Below are 16884 nucleotides of genomic sequence, written 5' to 3'. Positions count from 1 at the left end.
ACCTTAGTCACACGGTCACACTGAAGGCGAAGCATCATGCAAATATAAAATGGTGCTAATATAAACCTGAGGCATCCGTTAGGTGGGAAGCCGAGACATACTGGTATTAATGGCTATGCTCATCTATTAATAGAGCTCATCATTGCAGATATTAATAGAGCTCGTCATCTTTAGGAATTGAGCTGTTGTCTTTATTGAGTTGGATCAGATAAATAATGTTAGCAAGGAGACAGACATAAGAATAGCTTTGTATGTATAATATACCCACTGCTGAGGATGGTTAAAAATTATGCAAGTGGAGTTTATGCCCACATACAGGAGGAAGCAGCTGAACTTTAAAGGTGAGAGCTCTCAGTACTGGGAATATTATAGCAGAGCATGAAGTCTGTGAGGGGAAAGTGTAGTCAATATATGAAGATCACTGAGTAATGCCTCATGAGAAAACAATGTCCCTATCTCAGGCAACACCTTTAAAGTAATATTGTCCCCCCCCCTTACTCTATGTGGGGTTCTCTGCACCATTCACAAGCTTAGATGCTGCACATTCAATATATACCTGTATAATACTTGTCTGTGTCTTCTTATTGCTCTTAAATTGCTTCATTTTGTTGGTGGACAGTGTCACCTAGGCGGCGTTCACAGCAGTCAGGCCCCCTGTCGTATATGGACGGTGTCATCCAGGTGGGTAGAGTACCTTAATGTTATGAAGCCCCGCCTAGACGACACTAACCACCAATAAAATGAAGTGATTTTAGAGCATAAGGGTTTACACTGAGTAAAATGGGTGGAACTCCGCCTGCCTCAGTGTGTTATAGCATCTCTATCAGAGAGCGCGCGCTCCTCTTCTCCCGCACTGCGGCAGCGGAGGAGCACGCGCTTTTCCATAGACGGGCTATGACACACTGAGGCAGGCTGAATTCCGCAGCGGAGAGTTCCGCCGCAGATTTCCGCCTATTTTACTCAGGGTAAACATACCCTAAAGAAGACAGGCAAGTGTTATACAGGTATATATCAAATGTGCAGCATCTAAAGCTTGTGGATGGTGTGTAGCCATCCCCAACCACACAGAGTAAGGAAGGGAATCTCCCTCTATGGGTCTCACCAAAGAGACCCGGGGGAATCAATAACTTTTGACATGTCTAATGAGAAGTCATAAGTTATTTTTAGTGACAAGTACTTTTTAAGGAATTATTGTGTAAAGAGAACCATGGAAACATAGGTCATGGTGAAATAACTATTCCTTAAAAGTCAAAGGCCCGATCAGCATCATTTTCCAAAATATGAAGCTTCTATTTAAAGACAAAAACAAACTAAAATGTGTAAGATTAGTGCTTATTTATACAATGTCACGCCATTTAAAAATCATATTGTGGTCAAGAACCCTAGAAAATCTTTTCAAACCGCTTTCATTTTTAGGAAAAATATTTTTTTTAACCCCAAAATAATATTTTTTAATAAGAAAAAAGTCTTGTTAGATATGCAATATGTGAAGTTAACATTACCCTAGCAGTTTTTTTTATAGCTTCTTTTGCTGAGTCCTAAGCAAATAATTAAAGGAGTATTGCCATCTCAACTTTTTATCCTCTATTTATAAGTTGGGGGATAACAAGCTGATCACTGAGGGTCCGACCCCTGGGAATCCCACAAATCTCGGAACAGTGACACAATTGTCCATGGAATTCACGCCCTTTGGGGCCACTGAACGATTCTGTGTTCAACACTTGGAAACGTTTGGCAGCCCATAGAAAAGAATGAAGCTCAGGCAGCGGTGATCGCTTCATTTATTATGGGTGAAATTGTGTCTCTATTTTTGGGATCGGTGGGGGTCTTGGGAGTCAGATTCCCAGCAATCAGTCTGTTATATCCTATCCTAAGGACAGGGAATAACAAGCTGAGATGGGAATACACTTAAGTTCAGACATTTGTTACAGCTAAGAATTTAGCAATACAGAATATATTAACATGGTAATATCAATTATTAAATGATACATAGCTCAGTATAAAACTTACTGAATATTTGGTGTAATGCCTTCCAAAAGAACAATGTTTACACCACCAATATGGGCTGTTGCGCATGTTTCAGTCATTTTCTGATGCAGGACATCTAAAGAAATAAAAAAATTAATGCAGATAAAAAACAATTACGACTTTAGATTAATTGAAGAAAGGAAAAAACGTAGGCAGAGCCAAAAGTTTTCTCTAGACACAGATTTAGGATATATAGGTACACAAGTATGATGTTTTTTTTTTTTATTATTTTGCTCTAATATGACATGATGGAAAAACTCACTAAAACGTCAACTTCACAGGAAGTGAGTCGCATAGCTCTGTCATTACAGTGCCGCAGAGATTCAAATCGTTTCCCCGCTCCCGGCATGATACTGATACATCATTCCAGGTGGGGAAACACCTAAGTACAGGGCTTCCCCGTCCATCGGGCCCGTAATTATGGGACATGGGAATGAGCCCTTATATGTAGTGGTATCGGCCACAGCTGCCACTTGAGATCTGCAGGTGACAAACAGACTTTAAACAATGGCCGCCTCAGGTGCCGCCTGCAATTAGCAGTGAATTGTTAGCACTAGTGGTGAGCAGCAAGTCAGAAATGTATGCGGTAGCCATGGCTGATACCACCGTGTGTGAGTGCGCCCTTACAACTGTACCTTTCATTTTTTCCTTTAGGGTAAAACTTCCATGAATCCTCTTGAGCTCCGATTCCATTGTCAGGCCCCCAATGTCAGCTTCTAAATGGGTGCGATTCACCATGCCAATTCCAAAAATGATCAAGGTGACATGCTGTGGTTCAGCTGCAACCAAGCTTCGTTTTCTCTGACCCTTGTTCAAGCTATTACTGTCCTGTTCGTTCTCAAACACCACTTTGCATGTGGGCTCTGACGGACTCCTTCCTCCTAGGCGTTAATGGAAAAGAGAGGAAAAACTTGTCAACATACCAATACACAACAAAAGGATTAAAATGCATCCTTTTTTTTTTAACCCGTTCACGAACATGGGTCATTGATTCCTCAATGCCCAGGTCGTTTTTGGACATCAGCTTATGGGATCATAATGATCCCATAAGCTGATGTCCCTATGTCTTGTGACAGCAGCTGGGGAGAGAGGGGAGGGGGAAGAACGCACGGCTGCGCGCCCTGCCTTCCCTTCCTCCCCCGGCGCGCTCCCAGCCTTCCCTCCCTCTCCTTGCCGGCCTCCGTAGCCAGGAACTTGGAAGCCTGAGGCTTTCAGTTTCCAAGGCTACCAGCGAGGCTCTGCGATCACTTCACAGAGCCCCGATGGACACCGGACAGAGAATTCTTCCTCTGTAGAGGGAGAATTCTCTGCCTGGAGCCCTATAGATGCTGCAGTCGTGCTGACCGCAGTATCTATAGGGTTAACCCTTAGCACCAGAGCGCGGCTCTGGTGCTGAGAGTTGCGGTGGGTCACCGGCTATCAATAATAGCCGCGACCCGCAGCGGATGACACAGGCGCAGCTTCGATCATTTATGATCCTCAATCATAAATTAACGTCACTGCCGCCTCAGGCATGGGCAGCAGCAACGTTAATTTACTGTGCAGCGGCGGGAGAGGGTTAATGTACACAAAACGTAGACAACCGAATTTTTGTGAACATTATTTTTTTTCAATAATGGAAGTCAATGGAAAAAACGGATGCACACAAACGTATCTTTTTTCTTTTGTAAATGTATAATGAAAGTCAATGGAAAAACAGATTAAAACGGATGCAACCATTTTTCCATCAATTTTTTGTTGTTGTAAAAACATGGTGTGAATCCAGTCTTAAACTTGACAGGGGAAACATATGTTCTTACCTGCAGGGGCAAGGGGTTCGGATGATTTTTCCAAAAATCCAGTGGGGTCAGAGATAAGAGAGTAAAAGTTTAGCAGCTTGTACATGTTCTGCCAACATTCTGCTGACGGCTCACTTTGTTCGGACACAGTTATGGAATCAGAGTCATCCATGTGTATTGCCATATGATCTGCGGCATCTTTTGATCCTTTTCGAGAAACCTTAGAGGTTCTTCTCTCCGACCTTCCCAAAGAGTTCTTGTTCCGAGACTCCTTTTTGTTGGTATCGTTGTTGGCTCTTTTGTTCTTTATATTATTCACTCTGTTGCCTCCGTTCAAGCTGCCCCGAGAACTGCGGCTAAAATCCGAGGAGCGAAAATCTCTGTGTTTTCTAGTCTTGAAGGTAGGTGTGGGTGATGCTGATCCAGCTGTATACCTGCTCAGTTTGATATCGGTCTGTGTAGCTTTGATATCATCAATCATAGTACTGAACTGATGTATAAGCCGTACCAAAGCCATGTCTACGTGCTGGCTGATTGACTGGCAGGAAATGGTAAAGTTGCAGTGGAAGGTGTTGTAGTACCTCTTACTGAGATCATGAAAGGAGAGGGCGCTGGTAGAATTCTGGGGGGTGCACATAGACTTTTCCATTATCACTGCATTGATGCTAAAGGTCTCTAGCATCAGCGCTGGCTTGAATTCAAGAGGAGGTAGGTTTATGGCCCCTTGCCTAAAAATAAAACACAAAAAAGGCCATATTTTAAGAATATCTCATCATATTTTTTTACTAAAAGATTGAACATCACATGAAGTCATGATAAAGCAAACCTTCTGGCTCTTTTACTTCTTCTTTCCTTGGAAGTATCAGAATCAACTATGTCCGCTCTAAGACAGTCAAGTGTACCAGAGAAGGACAGATGCTCCCCAAAATACATCCTATAGCTGAGTGGTACAACATCCTGAGACTGGATGCCGGTATAACGGAGAAGAGGCTTGAAAACCACCTACAAAAGATGAGAAGCAGATCAGAGGATGGCAAAGATATTGAAGCCATTTACCTAAGGGAGGATTAATAACAAAGGATTTGGGTTATGGTGTTTAGAAGAAATATTTTTTGTTCTTTTTAACCTGTGCATCTGCAAGCTGAACTGCAGGGAATCCTTGGTTGCCATCTTCAATTCCCGCAATATCATCTTGGCTAGTGCTGTGCTGAGAATGGGTCCCGTCCAATGTGTTCTGATCGCTGGACAGGACAGTATTAAAATCAGAAGCGGATGGAATGGTTGGCAGGTTATGTGTAGTTCCTAAAACATCAAATCGGTAACGAGGAGGAAAAAAAAACAAAAACACTACTGTAACTACGGATCAGTCAAACTCATAGAAAGTCATTGAACTATTCTAATAGGGTGTACTTTCTCACAAGGATGTATATATATAGTAAACTGTAAGCTTGGATGTCAGTACATCTTAGGATAATGGGCTCTTCTGGAAATTTTCCGGTCATCATATGTAGTTCGCACAACCCATTTTTTTTTTATTCAACAATTTACAAAACCTAATTTATACATTTTTTTTTTTTTATTTAACCTTAAAGTGATATTGTCCCCCCTTTTCAGATAAGGAGTCCTCAGCACTATTCTTAAGCTTATATTCTGTACATTTAATATCTTACAGTATAAAGGATTTCTTTGTGGTCTCTCCCCTCAAAAATGCATGTTTCTGTTGGCGGACAGTGCTGTATGGGCGGGGCTTAACAGTCGCGGAACCTCATATTTCTGCCCACATTGCCCCCCCCCAACATAGAGGCCTTAGGCCACACCCCCTAATCTGGCTGTCACAGAGAGGGTGGGGCTATGCCTCTAGATTGGCCCATTCTGATGACGCTGTGAAAGGGGCGGGGTCTAAATGCCTATGAAGCCACAGAGGATACAGCAACGATGTGGGTGGAGGACATATACGGTTCCACAGCTGTTAACCCCCGCCCCTACTGCAATGTACACCAACAACAACATGCAATTTTGAGGGGAGCGACCACAAAGAAATCCTTAATACAGTAAGATATCACATGTATACAAAATAAGTTTAAGAACTTTAATGGTTCATAACTAGCGGGTTCGGGTTCGAGTCCATCCGAACCCAAACGATCGGCATTTGATTAGCGGGTGCTGCTGAACTTGGATAAAGCTCTAAGGTTGTCTGGAAAACATGGATACAGCCAATGACTATATCCATGTTTTCCACATAGCCTTAGGGCTTTATCCAACTTCAGCAACCACCGCTAATCAAATGCCGAACGTTCGGGTTCGGATCGACTCAAGCATGCTCCAGGTTCGCTCATCTCTATTCATAACACCAACCACATATCCAGAGGTTTATCCTTAAAACAACAATGGTCTCCACTTAAAGAAGCAACTGCTGCAAAAGCTGTGCTGTCAATTTTATGTTAACCGTTTGGGTTCTGAGGACGACTATAGTGAAATGTTGTGCACAAAGACAAATGTTAAAAAACACACAAATGGATTTACAGTATGAGGATGTATGACAATGGTCACACAAAACAAAGACCTTTACTCAGTTTACTGAATAATAAAAAGAATCGGGAATTTAACTTATGATCCTTTTCAGGTCAAACTAGTGTGGACACTTTGGTCATGTGACTTCTAGGTGTATCTATCGGGAAATGTTTTGTTTGTGCATGCTGCACGTTACCAGATTTATGGGAACGTTTTGTCCAACTTTTTACAGTTTTTACAGTGGACAAACTCTAAACAATACTCCAAAAGAACCTGGGTGCCAATACCTGTTGGAAGACTGTTGTGTCCAGACTTGATCAGGGGTGACTCGTGTACCACACTGCCTCTATTACCCACTGCATTTGACATCCAGTTATAGAAGCTCACAGAGGATGGTTCAGACAATAAAGGATGTTCTGATAACATTTCTGTGGCCACAGGATTCCCTGTATCAATGAATCAGGAGAGGTTTCAGAGAATTCTTATGCCCAAGAAGGAAAATAGAAGACAAGATTATCCACTGTGTAATATGGTGTCTTATACTTTACTGTAAACCATCATATTGTGAACTGTCTATTGGCCACACAATCACAGGCCATCAAAACAAAATGGTACTTGTTTATAATAGTGGTACCTTGGTGTTCGAACTGTTCTGTTCTCAAACCATAATTTTTGTTCGGTACTCGAACTTTGCTTGGTATCAGAACAAAACTGAGGGAGAAAACCGTCCACTGGACAATAGTTCAGCCGACAGTTATCAAAGATGTTCAGGTACCACTGTTTCGAGCAGGGAATCCCTTCATTATGAGGAGATTCCCCGTGGCTCTAAATAGGGTTTCCCGGCCAGAAGCAGAAAACTTCTGCTCCAGAGGGAGCTGTGTCTCTACTGCTGCCTCTGCTCAGCCGGTTCCGTTTGCCAGCCAGGCAGGGGTTAAATTTAGATGATGTGCACAGAATCAGCTCTTAACCCCCTAGGAGGAGCAGAACACCAAAATGATGGATGTTACTCTCCTCTTTGTAAGGGATTAACTTTCTCTTCCTGGGTCTTGTCTGTGTATCCATGTGCACAGCAGCCTCTAGTAATGGTCATGATTGCCGTCTCAAGTGATGGTCACATGACTAGCTCCTCTAGTGATGGTCACATGATCACAGCCTCTAGTAATGGTCACATGATCATCACTAGAGGCTGCTGTGCACGTGAATACACAGACAAGACCCATGGAAAGTAAGTAAATTCTTTCCAAAGAGGAGCATTTTAATGTTCTGCTCCTCCTAGAGTGTTAAGAGGTGATTTTGTGCACAGCTTAACCCCTGCCTGGCTGGCAAACTGAGCTCAGCAGCTGCAGCAGCAGTACAGACAGGGTTCACTCCAGAGCAGAAGTTTTCTGCTCTAGACTGGGAAACCCTGTTTGTAGGTGGGATTCCCCACTTCTGCAGTAAGGAGCAGTGTGCAATGCACTGCTAATTACTGTATTGTGCAGAGGAGGTAAGCAGTAATGCTATTGCATCACTACTATTCCAGGAAAAAAAAAAAACTTTTCCCCTATCCACAGGAGATTGGGGGGGGGGGGGGGGGTCCGACCTCTGTACCCCCTGCCAATCTCTGTATCAGGCCCCAACTTCTGTTTAATTAATAAAGCCACGGGTACGGTATGTGACCCCCAGCTAAATGCCTTCCTATGGAGCCCACGAAAAGAGCCGAGCACAGTGCTCTTCCGTCGTACTCGGCTCTTTCTGTCGCTCCATAGGAATGAAAAGAGCCACGGCTCTCGTGCTGTACCCGCAGCTCTATTCAATAAACAGAACCCAGGGCCTGATACAGAGATCGGCGAGGATACAGACGACGAACCTCCCCCACGACCTCCTACTTTTCCCCTATCCTGTGGGTAGAGGAAAAGTTGTTTTTTCCTGGAATACCTCTTTAACTCTATGCTCTGTGGGCCAGGCACTTTGCACCTGACCCATGTAAGGCAAAAACCAATTAATGGTGCGTTCACACCTACAGGATCTGCAGCTGATTTTCTGCAGCAGATTTCATTTAAATAACTGAACACAGCATAAAATCTGCTGCAGATCTGCTGCAGATCCTGTAGGTGTGAACGCCCCCTAAGAGTATTTTCATGATCTCCTATGGAAAAAAACTGCTCAGTTCTCAAACTGCTTGGTTCTGGAACAGCCTTCCCGAGCACAGAGCTATGACTGTAATTTGTACTAGAAAAGATTATTTATAGAAAACACTCAGTGGGGTACAAAAAGCAACAATGTACAGTAACACAGAAAAAATAAAGTACTGCTGGGAATGGTGTGTGTAACATTTTACAGCTCGTAATAGGAAGCGAAATCCGCAGTCTCTGTCCCTTTCCTGTGCCTGACTGATTTTTTTTATTTTTCTTAAGGTTTTGTAAGCGCAATGAAAATTATTTAGCCATACAACTATAACTACTACAATAATACTAAATATTATAACGTGCAGCTATGCTCTGGTGTGGGCAGACAAAAGGTACAGACAGTGCAATGTAACATACTGCTGGTGAGAGAAGACAGATGAACTATGGTAATATGCACTAAACACACAACAGTGCCGCAAGTTACTGTAAAACCGGAAAAGTACAGGAGAATACAGCAATCCATTCGAAAATTATTAGAGATGAGAGAACCTGGAGCATGCTCGAGTCAATCCGAACCCGAACTTTAAGCATTTGATTAGCGGTGGCTGCTGAACTTTGATAAAGCCCTAAGGCTATGTGGAAATCATGGATATAGTCACTGGCTGTATCCATGTTTTCCAGACAATCTTAGAGCTTTATCCAAGTTCAGCAGCCCCAGCTAATCAAATACCAAATGTTCGGGTTCGGATCGACTCGAACCCGAACCCAGTTCGCTCATCTCTAAAAATGAACAGTCACAAAGCATTATCCTAAGTAACGCCTCTCATAAAATTATAATAACACAAAATAACCTGGCAAAAAATGCTGCAATTCCCACAAGAACAGTGCTGGGACAAAAGGTTTGGCTTCTTTCCCATGTTTTTCTATTTTTTAATGTCAGTCTTATGTTTTAAAGTGAACACAAGGGGGCTAATTTGTCTCCAATAAATGAAGTCACCATTTAAGCACAGCATCTGGGGAAATACAGTACAATAAGGGCCCTACTACATGGAGCAATAATCGGCCAAATCGGCCAAATTGTCGATTTGTGTAATAGAGACAACGATCATCGGCTGATCGTTGGTTTAGGTTTGGACCTAAAATCATCGGCCGCTGACCGCGCATCACTACGTGTAAAAGTGATGCACGTCCGACAGCTGGCGACCCCCCTGCTACCTTACCTCTCCCCACTCCCGGTCTTCTCTCCTGTGTTCCACAGCTTCCAGGTCCTGGCGGCTGGAGCGCCTGAGCGGTCTGTCACCTGAGCTCAGCCAATCACACACTACTGCCACCGGGATCGGGAAGCTGTGGGGCACAGGAGAGAAGACCAGGAGTGGGGAGAGGTAAGGTTTTTATGTGTGTGTTTTCATGTGTCCATGCAGCCCTTACTGCCCGATTATTCTTGCCTTGCTGATCGGCCCTTGTTTGTAACCGTACACGGCCCAACTTCGGGTAATGTAAAAGGACCTATAAATAATTACCGTAAAACACAAAGCACATGTAATAAATTACAGGGGAGACCCATAGACGTGTTATCATCTCTGAACCGCTAATATAACTAATACCTGTCCTGGTGAGGGAACTGCTCTTAACAGCTGTGGCGTTCCTCTGTGGAGTTCCATCCAGGAGATTGTGCAGGCTGGGGAAACTCCCGGTTAGGTAGCTCAGAAGGCTTTCCTTCCTCGGGCTCTCTTTCACAGGCATCCCAGATCTGCTGACATGGGCCGGAGAATCATTTGCTGTGTCTCCACTAGTGTAGCTTAAAGAATGATACGGGTGGATCCCCTTAAACAGGAAAAAAAAACAACACACATACTTTGCATAAGAATAAGATTTTACAAAATCTATAAGACATGAGCATAGACAGCTCCGGGCCTGGGGATGGAGATATTCCAGCAATACCACACATCTATGTTCATGTAATGCTAAGTGACAATGTAACCTAGGACTTCACTGCATTGAGCGCTTTCATTAGCAGCCGGCAGTGTTATCTTTGGCTGGTCTCCCTGAGTTCAGTGATCTGTTTCTCTTATGGCTCTACTAGGCATTGCTCCCACCTAGCCAGAATCCTGCTCCACACTGATGAGGGGCAACACACCGAAACAGCTGTCTGTGGATGGTTACCTGGCCTTGGTTTATCCCTTGTCATTACATGGACTTATAGGGCCACTTATTATGGTGGTTTTGGTGGTTTCCTTACAGGAATCACCCCTCGGCTGGGTCCTTCCTGGAGGGCTAGTCCTGTGTTTCGAGACTCTTCAGTGAGGCTCCACGGGCTCTTTTGTATATTTCTAAATGCTGTTAGCACAGCAAAAACTCAAGACAATATGGCTGCTCTCATAATTGTAATACACAAAAATGAAAAAACTAAAATATTTACAATCAGAAACTAGAAACAGATACGAAAAAAAGAGGTTGAAAAGAGAAAACAATTGATGTTCACAGAATAGGCTATCAATGGTTGACTGGTGGGATGCCGATTGATCAGCTGTTTAGCACCTTCTTACACAGTGTGCCAATGTAATGCCAAAAATCACTTCCCGGCTGTCTTCCTATCTCTATGTATGGTCCCTTTTTTAGACAAATTAAGGAACAAACTCACAAACAATGGGATGTAAACTAAGATTGAGCTTGTCACGCTATATCCAAGCAGAACTTACTTTAATCTTTAGCGCTGAATCAGTATGAGCATGAGACTTAGACAACTTCCTCATGATTTCAGCCCCACTCACAGGGCCAGAAGAAACGCCAGCAGGCGGAGGTCGCGCATTGGTCCCCTCGAGGAGCATGGTGTGTTCACTGATAGTAGCTATAAAAAAACATCAAAACTATTTATTTACCACAAGTACAAAATATGTTAAAGTGCCTCCCATACATGCACGATCTGCGCTGGTCCTTGCCATCAACCAAGACAGAGATTTCTGATGGTGTCAGCGTATAGCGCAGATGCGACAGAGGAGGTGCAAGGATGGGGATCAGCTGATATGCAGTGCGTAATTCTGACATTTGCATCTCTGTTTACAAGCTGGACAATTAATCCATGCCGGCATATGTTTGGTATTCTATTCTGATCGGAGAGAGTGCTGGTGGAGGTGGTTTAGATTCTTGACATGATTTATGCCTTCTACGAGCATAAAATCATAGTAAATCCGGTGTGGGAGAAGGCCATGCCCCTTGGCCCCCTATCAGGCAAGCAGGGTGTACATTAGCAAATAGTCACAGGTTTTCTATGAAGATTTGCTACTGCTCTGGACAGTTCCTGACATGGACAGAGGTGGCAGCAGAGAGCACAGTGGCAGACTGTAAAGAATACTCAATTTCATGCAGGACATACAGCAGCTGATAAGTATTGGATGATTGGAAATTTTTGATTTAAAAGAAAATGTTTTTTCAATAGAGTGTCCCTTTAAGATTTCACTGCCAGTCACTTTATGTAGCAAAAACTAGTAACCATAACAGTAACATACCTGCATCAAACTCAAACTCAGCCCCATCTGCACTTGTATCACTTTGCAGTGCTCCGCCATTCTCTAAACCATTCAGATCATCCTCTTCTCTCTTCACAGTATTTTGAGGCTTCAGGGGTTGGGTTGGTCTAACCAAACGTACTCCTTTAAATGTTGGAGTAACAACAATAAATTTCATCCACTGTCTAGCGAGGGCAACAAGCCCTTTCTTCAATGTGACAAGAGCAGGGAGACCATCACTCTAAATGAAATAAAAGAAAAAGTATGACGTAATTGTGAGAATGAATGTCTTATAGAAAGACAAAAGAAAGGGGGGAAAAAAAACAAAAAACAAAAAAAACTCAGTTTACTCGCCTGTCTGAATCTGACACAGTGCACAGTCTCAGCTGAGCAGAGCTACCTACTTGACACACAGGAAGCACCTGCTCAATCCATTTTAAGGGTATGTTCACACTAAGAGCCCTATTACACGGGACGATTAACGTGCGAAAAATCGGTATATCATTCGAATTTAAACGATAATCGTTCTGTGTAATTGCAGGCAACAATCGAAAAATCGTTCATATGTCATTGATTTAGATCTGAACCTAAAATTATCGTTAATCGTTCGCTGTAATTCCACATTCGTTCACTCAAGTTCCGCATTTGTTCACTAATCGTTCAGTGTAATTGCCGATTGTTCATAGTTTTGCTGGGATCAGAAGGAGTAAACGATCGTAGTAACAATCGCAACAAACAACTATCGTCCTGTGTAATATTGTGAACGATTTCAGGTTAACGATAAACAATCTAGTTTGCGATCGTTTATAGTTAGTCGTTAAAAATCGCTCAGTGTAATAGGACCTTAAGGAACACGCTTGGAAATTTCAAGCGGAAGCTGCGCAGTTGACTCCGCTTGAAGTTCCGCCAGTCCCATTGACTCAGTGATATTCTCAAGCTCAATCCGCCATCTGCTCAAGAATTGACAACCTGTTTAAAGGGAAAACATCAGCAAGTCAGACTATTCTAATGCGCATGGGGCGCCGAGGAGGATAGTATGTCTCTTCCTTCCTCCCCAGCGCCGCTCTTCTGCAGATAGTAGTTGAATCCATAGCCTGGAGCACCCTTAGGAGCACTGCTCCACCCCCATCACGCCGAACCGGCCTGTCCGCTCCACTGATCAACATTAGGAGTGGTCTGGTTAAGCATGATGGGGGCGGGGCAGTGATCCTAAGGGTGCTCCGGACCAAGGACTGCACTGCTAACACCACGGGAACGGCGCCAAGAAGGAAGGTAAGAGACATACCTTCCTCCTCAACTCCCCGTGTGCTACAAAAAGGTTAGATTCATCTAACCTGCTAATAGTTTCCCTTTAAATCCTGCCACTAATGTAGTAACTAACTAGCAATCATTGTTGGAGAACTGCTGCATTAGTCAATTACAGAGTCGGCATCAAATGACAACATGGTAAAGATTTTGCCTGAACTAAAATTTAAGAATTATTTAAAAAATAAAAATAAAAAAAATGGTAAAACTAGCAATAACACTCACCAATGTGGCATCTTCAATGATGGAGTAATTAGCTTCATGTAAGTAGTGATGAAGCAAGTTACAAAGCAGACAGGACGGATTTTCTTGAAGGAAACGCGATAGCTTGGTAAGCCTGTTATACTTGCTTCTCAGGGGGAAATGAAGATTTTTGTTCTGCAGCAAACATCAAATGGGCAACAAGGATTATTAACGCTAATCAACTTTATGGCAAATGTGACATAAAAATGACGACTAACTTTATATGTAAATACAAATGTTTCTTAATCCCTGAAGTGAACTGCTATTTCCAGTGTTTCAAAGATGTATAATTTATGCATATATTCTGCACTAAACATCATTTTCCAGTTCATATCTAAATATAATTTACAGTCAAATGTTACTATAGATCAGAAGTATAATACACAGTGTAACACAGAATCAGTAAAAGGCAAGTAATAACACTGAAAGATTGAATACTGGCCGAAGGTGTGGAGACTTAAGTGTCACTGCTGTTTAAATTTTTTTTTAGAAATCAATAGTACAGGCGATTTTAAGAAACTTTGGAATTGGGTTTATTAGATGAAAAATGAATTTTTGTCATGAAAAAGCAGTTTAAAGCTCTCCCCCTGTCTTCATGGTTCTCTTATGGAGAGGGGAGGGGTGGAGGGAGATGAGGCACCAAAACAGGACAACAAAGAGTTAATTTACAGCTACATCACCGGGCTATCTCCTCTGAAGTCAGCACTGACCTCTCTGACCTCTGAATACTGGCTTTCCCACAGCTCCCACTGTGTAATCCTCTGTTCTCGGCTAGCGACTAATCTCCCTCCTCCCCTTCCCCTCTCCATAGATTACACAGGGCTCGACTTATGTAAAAGAGTCGAGATTCTCTGATAATGAGCAGTGAATGAGAGAGAAGAGGGGGGGGGGACCAGGGGAAAGTCTTTTTGAATGCAGATAATGGCATATTTGCCTAATAAACCCAAATACAAAGTTTCTTAAAATCGCCTGTGCTACATGCTACGACAGTGACACTTTGAATTCAAAGCATGTCAATTTTGACTACTTATTATTTGTAGGTTTGTTGTAGGTTTTTTATACTGGCCACAAGCAATGTATGGATGTGGGTTTAGCTCTAGGTTACCCTCAGCAAAATCCACAACTATCCATAAAAAATACATACATATATACATATAAAAAAATGTGTGTATGTATGTGTGTGTGTATGTATATATATATATATATATATAGAGAGAGAGAGAGAGAGAGAGAGAGAGAGAGAGAGAGATTTTTAACTCTTAATTTTCAAAAAAACATACAATGGTTGGTTGTCACTTGCATCTATGCTTCTGACAGGGGTATGTTATTGCTTAGTGGGTGTCTGGTGTTCTATCGCATACGAAAGTTATACATTTAATGTAGTGCATATTAAGTGGTGGCTCAGTATGTTGCACTGATGCCTGCTAGCACCTGGGTAAACAATAAGACGGAGGTAAACATCAACAAAGCATTTACAAGCTTTCCAGGCGTTCTCGAGGTTCCTACTATACTTGATAAACAAGCTGATGTATTAAATTAAAACTAGCACTTGTGCAAATGTGTTTGAAAGTTAGGAAAATAAAGTTGTGAGTTCCCTTTAGGACAGAGACTGTCAATCTCTGTAGAATATGTTATAGTGTCACTGTCATCATAGAAAATTTTTGACATGTCAAAAGTTTTGATCGGTCCAGGTCTGAGTGTTAAGACGAGGAGAATGAGCCGGGAGAAGACAATGCTCCACGCTGGGCGCGGTCCTCTCCTGGCTCTGTGTCATGTGATCAGTTAGGCTCCTAATGTAAGTCTATAGAGCCCGACGGATTATGCGGACAAAGAGTGGGGAGCGGATATGCTGCAGTGCGTTCCTCTCAATCTCTTTCTCCCGATCGGTATGGGACATTTAGACCTGGACCAAACTTTCGACATGTCTCTATGGTATCTAGGCGAACAGAAGGAGAGTCCAACTGCATCAATAGTCCCAAAATTGCAGATATTGTAGGACACATGCTGGTTGGTTCACAATCTCAAGTGAACTAAGTAACTGGAGGCAAGGAATCAAACAGCATCAAAGTGGAATAATCTTCAAGTGTTTATTGAAGGATCATGCATACAATACACTGGACTCCTCGCCTTCATGTCTCTATGAAATGTCAAATGTTTTCTATGATGACCGTGAAAGTTAATAAGCAACATGAAAAAAAAATACTAATTAAAAAAAAAATAGAGATAGAAGACTAAACAAATCTCCAAGTTAAAGTCTGTATGTAGATAGAATGTAACTTTTTTTTAAAGAAGGTATAAGGTAAAACAAACATATTAATTGTGTATTAGCCACAACACAGTAATGGCCTCACTCACCTCCAGTGCTTCAGTCATGATACAACCCATGACAGCGCAGACTCTCAAAGTTTCCTCTGTTTCCAGCTTGTTTAACGAAGACTTTAATTGGTCAATAGGAACCAACCATGCTCCAACAGCCGGCGTTGCGGTGCTAAGCAAGTTTAGTTGTCTAGATGACGGAAAAAAAATGAAAAAATATAGATACACAACTTTGATCAAAACTATTTCTAAATAAAGCAAAGGGATTTATTGGAAGGTAAAAGCGTAAAGCCTTAAAAAAAAAAGGCTAATATAAAAGGTAAAACAAAAGTAATGGGCACTAACTACTAGTTAAGGCGTATAACTGACGACAAAATTGTGACACTAACCTGGAAAAAGTCAGAGCTGGAGAGCGTACATTTGTCGGAGCCGCAAAGCTGAACCAAATCTCCTTAATGGTGAGCTTCATGCTACTTGAGTCAGGAGGAGGCGGCATCAGTGGAAGATCTTTCTTTAAGTCATCTGATTCAACACCTTCATCCTGTAAGGTAAAAGGAAATAAACATAAGTAATGGCCCATATTATATATTTAATGAGATAATATTTAGTATAAGACATGGTAAGAAGAAAAAAACATTCATTGCACAAATTGCTTTAAAGGAGAAGTTCGGCCAAAATTATTTTTTAATATGTTATTACTAGACAAATTCATAATGTACATTTATTATAGGAAATGCACATATACTGCTATTTCCCTTAATTTAGTAGATCATGGAGACTTCAAATTCTCTGAAATACTGTGACGTCACGAATCAGGTGTAATTCCAATGGAGTGTCCAGCAGGGTGCGAACTATATATAGAATTCAATGAGTACCATTGACTTCTATATATAGTGCATCCCTGCTGGACACTCTATGGAACAGGTCTGTATGCACACATACACTGTACTACTCCCCCATCATCTGCTCATAGTATGAGCAGATGATGAGGGAGTAGGACCAGGGTCATCCCCATCACCAATCCGCCCCCCCCCCCCGCTGCCGCCACATATGCTCTGTACTACTTTCCCATCATCTGCTCGTACTATG

General features: G+C 42.3%; 1 protein-coding gene across 11 annotated transcripts in view; it reads right to left on the bottom strand.

The window, feature by feature from the left end:
* BLTP1 (bridge-like lipid transfer protein family member 1) overlaps nucleotides 1-16884 on the bottom strand; it is a 197891-nt gene that overhangs the window by 61577 nt on the left and 119430 nt on the right. For all 11 annotated transcript variants that reach the window (XM_069978550.1, XM_069978552.1, XM_069978555.1 and 8 more), the window contains exons 37-48: nucleotides 16185-16336; nucleotides 15835-15985; nucleotides 13462-13614; nucleotides 11932-12172; nucleotides 11125-11273; nucleotides 10030-10249; nucleotides 6605-6763; nucleotides 4933-5108; nucleotides 4633-4808; nucleotides 3828-4534; nucleotides 2664-2909; nucleotides 2011-2104 (exon numbers count right to left, since the gene is read on the bottom strand). In XM_069978550.1, coding sequence (XP_069834651.1) covers nucleotides 2011-2104; nucleotides 2664-2909; nucleotides 3828-4534; nucleotides 4633-4808; nucleotides 4933-5108; nucleotides 6605-6763; nucleotides 10030-10249; nucleotides 11125-11273; nucleotides 11932-12172; nucleotides 13462-13614; nucleotides 15835-15985; nucleotides 16185-16336 — 2624 coding nt within the window. The remainder of the gene's footprint in view (nucleotides 1-2010; nucleotides 2105-2663; nucleotides 2910-3827; nucleotides 4535-4632; nucleotides 4809-4932; nucleotides 5109-6604; nucleotides 6764-10029; nucleotides 10250-11124; nucleotides 11274-11931; nucleotides 12173-13461; nucleotides 13615-15834; nucleotides 15986-16184; nucleotides 16337-16884) is intronic.

The sequence above is a fragment of the Dendropsophus ebraccatus genome, chromosome 7 (genome assembly GCF_027789765.1).
Source record: "Dendropsophus ebraccatus isolate aDenEbr1 chromosome 7, aDenEbr1.pat, whole genome shotgun sequence".
In the NCBI taxonomy this organism is placed as follows: Eukaryota; Metazoa; Chordata; class Amphibia; order Anura; family Hylidae; genus Dendropsophus; species Dendropsophus ebraccatus.
The sequence above is the reverse complement of the archived record's forward strand: the minus strand, read 5'-3'. Positions and strand labels throughout refer to the sequence as shown.